Raw genomic sequence first — 11,222 nt, 5'->3', positions numbered from 1 at the left:
TGATAAGCCTGAGTGGTCTGTTGAGTTGTATTTGTTCAAATAATTGTTATGGGCAGGTTATAATACAAAAAAATGTTTGTTATAATCATGTCTTGTGATTATTTGACAGGAGTTTTACTTTTAAACTGTAAGTGTATTTAATTTAGTTGTGTTAGTTTTGATAGTTATAATGTAAATACAATAAAAATTAAACCAAGATTTATAATAATTATCATTTTGATCCATACATTGGTAATGTCTGACTGGATCTCGTGTCACTTTATGTTCAGCTAATTGGGCCTCGAGGTCAAAAAGGTCAGACAACTGTTAAACTTAAAGTTTTCAGAGTCACAAATGAAACAAAACTAAAATGTCCACCTTCTTAAAAGTCAAAGGTAGAGCTTTGATTCAGATCTAAAGGTTTTATTTTTAAATTTAATATACTAGTGTTTATTTAGGGATGTACAGCCTATTTAATTTAATAGGCTGTACAGTAAAGAGACTCAAGTCTAAGTCCGAGTCACGAGTCCCCATCTCTGCAACCAGGACGGCAGGTCACAGTAGTTTTTTTTAGAAACCTACCAAACAAGCAGTCGTCCTTTCAGCCTTGTTTTCTGAAAGTCTGGTCAAAAAAAAACAAAAAACAGGGAGGCAACACCTTTTCTTTTTTCCCTTCTGAGGATCTGGCAGCAGGTTGGAAATAATGAGAGGTTTTTGAAAAAGGAACAGGGTGAATCTAATAAATCTTATTATTCCTGTGTAGCTGGTTTCCCATCAAGAAGCTGAAGCTGAGCGCGGGTCACAGCTCTGCTTATTGTGTTATGTGAGTCTTTACGAGTGCACGGGGACTCCTGCTGTCAACATCCATCTCTGTATGCCCATAAAGCCTGGTGTTGCAGGGTTATTTCCTGTAATTGGTTTGGATTATGTTCCTGCTATGGCCCAGAACTTACGCTTTCTGTCAACGGCTTTTCATCTCAGCCATCAAACGGACTGAGAAGACATCTGAACCCTCGCTGACGGTTGTTGGGTTTCCTCCTAATGTGATTCAAAGTCTTCCCCTGAGCCTTTTCTTAATTGGGAGGAGATCATTAGTCCACTGTAGCCTCCCCATCTTTTTAAAGCGTTTTGTAATAAGACAGAGACCAGATGGTGTCCACCGAGAGTCAAACCCATAAGATAAAAGTCCTCCAAATGACCGCCTTTGGTCCTGAGCTGAGATGTTTCCCCTTTAATCAAACATCTTTCATAATCCTCCCCCCGGTTCCTCTAACAACGGTCACACGAGGTGCGAGGAACCCTCGTCCAAACGGCCGGCCAATTAGAAGAGACACGGGAAAGATGAAAGCCCAATTATGGCGTCGTCCTCGGCCGGACGGTGTGGATGAGAGGGGCGGAGACACAGCTCTTCTTTCAGCAGAAAGAAGGGAGCGGGGGGCGGCGACAGGACACACGCCGGGACGGTTAATTGATCCTCGTTAAGTTAATTATGACGGTGATGAGGAGCAGGGATGAAGAACTGTCTGGACGTTCTGTGGACAGTTTTCTGACCTTGAGGAGAAAAGTGACAGTTCTCTGTTCGTTAGTAAAATATCTGATGATAAAACACTAAAATGAACATCAGTAATACAGCTGTAACTTATTAACTTCTCCTAATTCTGATCAAAGATGGTCGCTACAGCTAGCTGAGCTTTTAGAAATGAAAAAAGTAGCTCCAACTCGGTCAGTTTTACAGATYCTGAGCTAAAGTTTGGAGTGGACGTAGCTGAGACTGCACCTTTATTCACAATCTGTTTTTAAAACACGATCACTAAGGCCGGTGTTGCACCATATTTTGTGACCGTCGTATATTGTGACCAGAGGGGGCGCTGTTGCTTTTCTACAACAGAACTTGGCCAAACATGGCCACAAAGAAGAATATGATACACCAATAGTGTAAGCCAGAGGCTGAAGACTTACAAAAAAAAATAAAAATAAAAAACTATTGACTATTTTACATGGTCAATAATGTGACAGTTTGTCATATATTGGGACTTCACTGTAGCTAAGGAAATAGCAAAAATATTTATACAAAAAAACATTTCTACTAATTGTTTACATCCTCTATTGTCAGAAAAATAAGTTTTGATCACTGAAATGTGACTGTTATTAAATTAGTACTGGGTCACATAATATGATAGTTATTTTCATATATAGTAGAAATAATAATAATAGTAACTAGACATGGGTTTTTATGATGTAAAAACAAGTGTGCATTGCCATTTAGCATGTCATTGCAGCATGGCTTTGCCTGCAGCATTGGACTTGCAGAATGAACTTTGACCAAGTTCAAATGTGTTTTCTATACCAGCTTGTWCCTGTCACGTCAGCAGGTGTTTGTAATTAAGGTAATTGTGTGACAATATGAAATTTGAAGAGATTTTATGTTAAAGTTACGTTAGCTGGGTTTTGAACCCTGATCTCCCACATGAAAGTCCATGACATAGACCATTAGACCAATGGAGCTGTGGCAGAAGATGGTGGCAGGGGTTGGTTTGTATGTGTGCAGAAAGAGGCCACATTGCCAATACAATTATTGACACAAAAATGCATAATATTACAACAATAGAGCAGTATTAGGACAATATTATAGTAAAACATCAAAATACAATCATATTGGTATTGTAAACACTGAACTATTGAGATTAAATATAAAAAACTATGGTGCAGTACCAAGTTGAGTACAGCTGGGGGCAGTATTGGACCATTACAAGGCCCCATTGACTCTCATATGAATTTGGAATAAAGTTTCAACATTAATATTTCAAAAACTACAAGTTGTACAGGCACCAAAAGGCATAGCCATCATTTGGCACAGGGGCTTTACAGATGTAAATTACAATGGCAGCTCTAGGACAAAGTATGCAGGAGGAGAAGCATGGCAAAGTTGAGATGACTTGGATGTGAAACGAATCACAATAGTGTGCATTGRATTGYCAATGCACACTGATAATAATAATAATAGTCAACATGCCAGTGATCAGAAGTTATTTTTCTGACATTAGGGGATGTAAACAATGAGTAGAATCAATTTATGAATAAATATTTTTACTATTTCCTTAGCTAGAGTGAAGTCACAATATATGATAACGGCTGTCATATATTGTCACCTCTGGCTCACACTTTTGGCGTATCATATTCTTCTTTGTCGCCATGTTCGGGCAAGTTCTGTTATTAAAAAAAAGCAACAGCYCCCCCCTATGGTCACAATATATGACGGTCACAAAATATGGTGTAACACCAGCGTCACACTACAAGAAAATCAGGCCGATTTGTGCCCTTCCGACAATCTTAAGGAAGTCCAGATTATCGTGCTGGCTCTAAAAATAATCTGAGCAGATATTCCCACCGTGGGTGGTGAGTTAAGTGTGATCTAGTCGGCTCAGAAGGACGTCGGGACCACTCTGACCTCAAATCGGGGAACTTCAACATGTTTGTCCTGATGCATCTCAGTAATCTGGGTAAAAAATCAAAAAGAAAAAAATTGTGTAGGTCTTCTGGACGGGTTCTTCTCTAATGAAACGTTTCGTCTCTCCTCCAAGAGACTTCTTCAGTCTGAGAGTTGAAGAAGTCTCTTGGAGAAGAGACAAGATGTTTCATTAGAGAAGAACCCGTCCACACGACCTACACAATTTTTTTCTTTTTCAACATGTTTGATTTTTTGGCCTGATATCACAGTGTGTGTAGTGTTCACCTGAGCTCTCAGCCTGTGAATGAGACGTGCAGCCAATCAGAAAGCGAGGTGACGTAAACATGAAGAGGATTCCAAAATACAGAACACAAAAAAAAAAACTGTCACGACTCAGCAGAAAGTCTGCTGGACGTTAAAAGTCCTGGAATTGTTTTTCTTTTGGTAAAAATATTCCACAAACGATCAACATTGTTTCTTCCTCGTCGCAAATGTTAATTTACTCTGAACTCATGTCTCTCTGGAGGTCACGTGAGATTTTTCCTCCAACATTCCTGAAATCTCGCGAGATTTCAGGAAGTCTCGCGTGATTTAATATCTGACATCTGAAGAAGTCCAGTTGCTTCGTCTTTTTACTTTTAGTTTTCCATTTAGACAGTGATAATAATAATAATAATAACGTCCAGCCTGGGTCGTGGAGCGTATCGATCCTAAAGTTACTCGGTCGATACTTTATTTCCAGCTCGTAGTTTCGTTCCAAAAATAAAAAGCTTCACGGGAGCATCCGGTCAGATGCAGGTTCACTTATAAACACTGAACTAAACAAGAGAGATAATTATTTAGTCTGCTCTGATTAAACAACAACTTCAGATTTGACGTGCTAAAAGTAGCATCCATGCTAGCTCTGTAAACAAACAAGCCGGCTGATGAGACGTCACATCTTTTACTGTGCATGCATCACGTCAGTGCTGTGTAGAGTTCACACAGGAGTCTGACAGGTCACATTTAAAATGTAATGTGAACGTTCACACAAAAAGATCAGATTCTTTAAAAAAAACTCAGAATGGAGCATTAAGACCTGCAGTGTGAACGTAGCCTGACTCTGAGCAAACACATCTCACAGTATTGTATTGCTCAAGTTTCCATGAATAAATCTCAGGCTTTTATTTTGAAATGCGGTTAGAATCAGCCTGTGAAGTGTGGTCTGTATCTGCTCACTTTAAAAGGATTAAAACCATGATTTTCTTAAATCATCCTTTAAAGTCCTGGTTTCCGTTTTCCACACAATAAAATGTTRCTACATGAAAACCTGTGTGTTTTTATGTTTGTGTGTTTGTGTGTGATGCCCCTCCCCCCGGTGTATGGATGGCTGCACTGTCAGCGGGCCTGGCTCTGCCCTTGCATGTGAATAAACAGCCTCAGAGCTGGCTGCTGGGTATGATATCTGACAGGAAGCTGCCACCCGGAGGTCTCGGGGACGCTGACCCCCGTCCCCAGGGAGCAGGCGGCGGGACACGGCGGTGACACGGCGGTGACAGGGTTTTCTCCCTGTTGATCCGCGCTCCGATTCGTCGTACGCCCTCGTCCCGCCCCGGCCCGACCGGCTCGCCTGTCTGCTCTGTGCGTTAGAAATACTCGGAGGATGGCGTGAATAAAGCAGCGAGCTCAGGGTAAACACGAGCCTGGGAGACGCCTGTCACCAAGACGGATGGTTCCCTGGAACCTCTGTTGTCTTCCTGTCAGTCCCATAAACTTTTCTTTGCTGAATAATAAGTCTGTCAGCTGAGCAGTCGTGTCGACGCCTTTTAAGGGAACGCTGAGGTACTTGTGCTTTCAGGAGTGCAGCTCAGAGGCTGAAGGCAGTAAATCACCAGCCGCTGGATAAAAGAAGCAGGAGATTTCCTGCTGCTCAGAATAAAAACCTCTGAAAGTGTTCAAACCATGGTTGATGGTGACCTCCCAACACCTGGAACTGGTGCTCTGTCTTAATACAGCTGATGAACCTAAACTTACTACTTTAGAGGAAATGACAGAGGGTTCATATTTAACAGGTAGAYGTGGATGATTGACTGCTGTGACTCCACCTGATCCAGACTTGTCTACGTTCAAAACTCTAGCACGCAGTTACCTGCTGACCTTTAGTTTTAAGATGTAACAACATCAARGTCGTCTAAACATGACTTCCTGTTTGATATTTAACATCAACCATCCAAAATAAAAGCATTCAAGCAACAAAGATAACTTTACCTGATCTTCAGCTTTGACCTTTGACCCCTAAAATCTTTTCAGACCTCCGTTGAGCCAAAAACAATCAGAGTTGTATAAAGTACCACCAAGTGATACCTCAGTAAAATTACAGGTATCTTACCAAACAATGGCTTTGGTAAAAGTTAAAGTGTCCTTTAGGAATATTACTTGTAAGGAGTAAAAAGTAGGCTGAGAAATAATTACTCAAGTAAAGTACAGATACCCAAAAATTCTACTTAAGTACAGTAACAAAGTATTTGTACTTAGTTACTTTACACCTCTGCTTGTAGCCAAGATTGTGATGTTTCAGTAGATACCCAACTTGTCTGTTTAACTTAAAGAACTTACTGTAATTAAAGTAGAAATCCAGGCGTTTGGTGTTAAGAGATGAAAGAACCAATTGGCGGCCGAACTTTGGTCACTCGTGGGCCAGATGTGGCCCGCGGGTTGCCAGTTGAATAGGCCTGATTTAGACTGAAAGTCAATGTCTCCGTTCAGGAGCTACAATGCACACAACTAGTGTGACGGACCACCAGTAACACACACAGGGACAACCAGGGAACAGTTTGCCTCCTGCCCCCAGTGGGCGGAGCCTCTGCCCCAGTGGGCGGAGTCATAAAAATACATTTAGGCTGATATTAGACTGTAAGACCTGGTTTGATGAACAGTTTTTACTGCTCAAACWTTAACAGATTAAACAAACCAAGCAGCCATGAAACATTTAGCTTGTATCACACAAAATAATCATTTTTATAATAATCATTAGTTTTTAGTTAAATGAGTTATAAAAACATCAAATTTCCCTCTGGGATCAATAAAGTATTTTTGAATTGAATTTGAATTGAATTGTTTCCTTTTTATTAACCAGGTATTTCATTTCTACTGTCAAGAAATTAGAAAAAAAGTCCAGTTTTACATTACCAATCATCATAAATGAGCTTCTCAAATCCAATCAGACTGAGTGCTGCCCTAATGGAGTCACTATTTAAAGGTGAATCTATCGTTTCATTCAGGAGATATCGATGGACGGACACCGCACTAACACACAGACCGGCCCCCAGTGGGCGGAGCCATAATACAGCTCAGTTTTCAGGTATTAAATCATGACCTACCTGAGTTTTATCAAACAGAGAGTGGTTGTCCAGCAGCATGCCTCGTTCCAGACGAGCAAATCTTCTCAGGTCTCGTTCAAACTGCTGCAAAAGAAGAAATCAAAGGTCTAAAGTCAGAAATCTGCTTTAATCTCCCTGTTTTAGGGATTTAGAATGAATGCAAACTTCTTTTTATCTCATTAAACTTTAGCAGCTCATAGTTTAATCTGGATTTAATCTGAAATGGACTGTTAGTCTGAATTAAGCTCTTTTTTTTGTTTTAAAACTGATGATATTTTTGTCCTCGATCTAACCGAACATGTTTTTATTTCTGCAGAGTCCTGCGCACCCTGGAGCCGGTCCAGCCCAGAAGGGCAAAGGCCAAACGGTCCACAGGCGGCGACACGAGGTCCACGCGCACGGCCCTCCARGTCCTGCTGTCCCCCTCAGCGCAGTGAAGACCCCCGTCCACCCTGCTGCCCTCCAAACGCAGGATCAGGAAGCACTTTGCAAAGTGGTCCATGGCCTCGAACCTGTGGCTGGGCAGCTTCCAGGGGTCAAAGGTCGAGGCCTGATAGTCACAGAAGAGGAGAACACCCTGATGGAAACACAACAAAAACATTTAGATTCTGTAACTTCATCATGACTGAAGGTTTCAGGACATAGTGTTGATTTGATTTGATTGATTGATTTATTTAACAGGAAAAGATTATTAAAAATCAAGCCTGACTCAGCATAATTGCTGTTTTACAGCAGGTTCCTGTTCTGCAGCACATAAAACACTCAGAATTACAGCATCACAATCACATCATTATACACCATAGACACAAAGACAAACAAGCATACCAAATTTCAGGAAGGCAGCATTTGCAAAATAGGACGTCTAAATATAAGCAGAACAAAAAGTGTCCAGCAGATGGCAGACAAGATTCTTCTTAAAGGGCTGTAGTTTTGAAATGGACTTTATGTTTTGAGGAATGTCATTCCATGCTTTAGTATAAACATAGAAGAAAGACCTCTGGCCGTAACAGTTTTTAAAAGTTGGTAATATCAGTTGTCCTTTTGTAACAGATCTAGTTGAATGACCACTTCCAGAATTTGATTTGGGCAACAATGCACAGAGAGTTCCATAATTGGCACCTTGGAAGATCTGAAAATATAAATTAATACCACTATACAAAACATAATTCTGAAAAGTCAAGGCATCAGACAATGAAAGAACTGTACAGTGATGAGTCCAACCAGGAAGTTTTTATGAATTTTGTAGGCCCTGTTGTAGAGTCTAACTATGGGTTCTAAGATTTCATTTGTTGTAAGAGACCAAACAGGTAAACAGTACGACATGGTTGAGAGTATAATGGCATGAAGATAGATATTTGAAACAGAAGATGTCAGATTGGATCTAATTTTTGAATAAACGTATAATTTCTGTTTCAACTTAGTGGTTAAGACTTGTACATGATCACGATAAGTCAAATGAGAATCCAAAGTAATTCCAAGATATTTGTAGGTATATCAAGGGGTTTGTTGTAGAAAGTACCTCAAAGTACCACGCTCTCTCAGATCTGAAGGTACTGGCCTATTAATAATTCCAAAAGCTAGAAGAAAGACCATCTGTGACCATGCCTTCTCTTTTCATGCCCCCTCTCTGTGAAACTATCTCCCTCATCACATCAGGCAGGCTTGCATATTGTGTTTTTGTATTGTTTTGTATTTGTATTCTATTTTTGTTTTGTGAATAATATTGTAATGGAACTAATACTTTTAGGTTTAAGCCCGTAATTCATGACATACTTTAATGAGCTAGGTTTTCATGACAGGCTGTTTATCAGCAAGATTTGCTAACAACAATAATCATTCTTAGATATCACTTGTGTTTATCTTTGTGTTTTCCCTTGACCTAGGATGAAATCTTACTAAGATAACATAATAGTGTTTGTTAAACAATATACTGTATATGAGAGGTCTCTCAACTGTCCCAGGAGAGGCAGAAGCACAGAAACAGGAGCAGAGAGCAGGGGTACAGTTCAGTGGTTGATGATGTTCTCTGTGTTTCCTGTTGTTGCAATAAAACTCAGTTGATCATTCCACAGAGTACCTTCATTCTTGGACCACGTATTTTTCTTTCTTTGTTAAATAAATATTTCCATAACAGTTTGGCGTTGTTGGCAGGATCCACCAGGAGATCAACGGACCAAGGCCACATTGCAGGTGGACTGATATGAGTGAGCAAGGACTGCTCAGGTCCGTGACTCCAGCAAAGTGCCTTTTRATTTTGTGATCACATATTTCTGCCGTTAAAATAAAGATTTCCACCACAATTATTTCAACACTTTATTCACTGGAAATCTCTGAAGAGAAAGATGGAAACAAAGCGGTACATGAAGGGTTAAATCAGAGCTATTCAACTGGCGGCCCACGGTCACTCGTGAACCAGATGTGGCCCGTGGGCCACCAGTTGAATAGCCCACGGGCCCGTGGGCTATTCAACTGGTGGCCCACGGGCCACATCTAGTTCATGAGTGACCAAAGTTCGGCCCACTAACTGGTTCATTCATCTCTTAAAACCAAACCCCTGGTTTTCTACTTTAATTACTTTGAGTTGTTTTAGTTAAACATAGACATGTTTGGTGTCTACAGAAACATCAGAATCTTGGCTACAAGCTGGTAAAAACATTTCTACAAACATCCAAGACAGTTAAAACTACAAGCAGCTGAGGATAAAACTATGAAAGTGAAAATAAAATTTGTTTAAAATTTTTGCAAGTCAGAGATGTCAGAATAATATTTGTGTTAAATATGAGGGATAACGTGKTTTTTTGTTTTTGYTATTGTTTAATTATCACTACTTTTTATAGTGTTCTGTGTGTTGTATTCATGATMAAATGCAGCAAAATAAACAGATCTTTGTAATACTTGGTTTAATTACAGAATGACTTTAATTTCTGGATGTTCGGCCTCTCTGTGGCCCCCGGAGCAGTTTAGTTGAATAGCCCTGGTTTAAATGAAGTAAAATAAAACTATTCCATGTTTAAGAGAAGGTGATGAATGAGAAGAAGCGAGGAGAAAAAGACTGAATGAAAGACAGAAAGTTGATGAATGTGTGTCCTCGGGCGTTCTTCTCTGACTGATTGCTCCTAAACTTTTTCAGTTTCCTGCACAACGGCTCGTCTGAAGCAGTTTTTCTCCTGTTGTTCAGAACTCGTTCCTCCTCTCAGAGCAATAATAGCAGTAAATCCAGCGAGCAGCCACTGTGAGGTTAATCAGAAAGCATTTAACACGATGTCAGGGGAGCGCAGGTCCTCAGGTTTCCTCAGAGGCCAAACAGAAAGCCGAGGTCGTTTCTGTTCAGGAAACCTGAGTGACACGCGAGAAGACGGCACTTTTTATAGAAACCTCTTCACTTTTCCTCTAATTATCTTCAGGAGCGGACTCATTTCTTCTGCGACTGTAGGCAGAAACCCTCGGTGTCAGCCTTCTGGAGTGCTCCCTCTCTGCAATTACAGATAACCATTCACCTCCCAATAATAGGCAGGGAGGGGGAGTCTTAACGTTTGCTTAACGCTTGGTAATAGCGTAGCTAAAGGCGCTGACAGAACCCACTCAGATGAGGCCAGGATGGCAGCATAAAAGCAGAGAAATACTGACAAATGTGAAATTAAAATCCCCCGAGCTGCGGCGGACGCAGGTTGTTGGAAAAGGCTCGGCTGATACAGGAATATAGGTCACTTCATATTCCTGTGAATATATTAAAAGCTTCACCTGAACGTGGATTTATCTCAGCCATGAATCYTTTTAATGCCTTTAACTGAAGAATCCAGGAGTTAGTGGCACTGATCCTGCTTAGATACTGAACGTAGATGGAGGAAGATGAAGWTGAAGAGCTCAGCTGCACTGAAACCACAAACATTAAGAATTGAAGAGGTGGGTTTAATGTGGGCAACAAAATAATGTTCACGGCTCAGAATCAGTGATGTGCGGTCACTGGGGGCGAGCATACCCCGCCATCATGGAAAGTTAAAGAAAATCAGTATTAAAAATATTAAATCGTCATGTTTATACAAAGATTTGAAGCACATTTTCAATTTAACTTAACCTGTTAACCTTCGGACATAAAATACCATAAAACGTCTTTAAAAAGTACACAAATTAAATGAAGTACTGCTTTTGAACCCTTTAGAGTAAATTCACAAGCTTGGTCTCTTTTTAAAGCTAATAATCTGAATTTTTAACTTCAGCAGTCATATTCTTTGTAACTGAAGAAATATTTAAACCAAAAACTCTTTCAATGTTTCTCTGTGACTTTGTGGTTTTACTGATTTTTTTTGTGCTTTAATGTTTTAAAACATGAACAGATTCACTAGAAAAAGTCTTTGATTTGTTCAAGTCAACAAATTCACACTTTTTAGTTATGATGCTTTAGAAAAGATTTTCTGTATATTTTAAAGTTAACAAAT

General features: G+C 40.1%; 1 protein-coding gene across 1 annotated transcript in view; it reads right to left on the bottom strand.

Annotated features, from left to right (window-relative positions):
* The window catches only part of dntt (deoxynucleotidyltransferase, terminal), a gene marked incomplete in the record, with an annotated part of 88,551 nt that overhangs the window by 32,415 nt on the left and 44,914 nt on the right, over window positions 1–11,222 (bottom strand). Inside the window, 2 exon segments of the mRNA XM_014022867.1 lie at window positions 6,787–6,870; window positions 7,115–7,363. Of these exon segments, the coding sequence (XP_013878321.1) occupies window positions 6,787–6,870; window positions 7,115–7,363 (333 nt within the window).

Source organism: Austrofundulus limnaeus, unplaced genomic scaffold (assembly GCF_001266775.1).
Source record: "Austrofundulus limnaeus strain Quisiro unplaced genomic scaffold, Austrofundulus_limnaeus-1.0 Scaffold344, whole genome shotgun sequence".
NCBI classification, from domain to species: Eukaryota; Metazoa; Chordata; class Actinopteri; order Cyprinodontiformes; family Rivulidae; genus Austrofundulus; species Austrofundulus limnaeus.
This window is presented reverse-complemented; position numbering and strand designations above follow the sequence as displayed.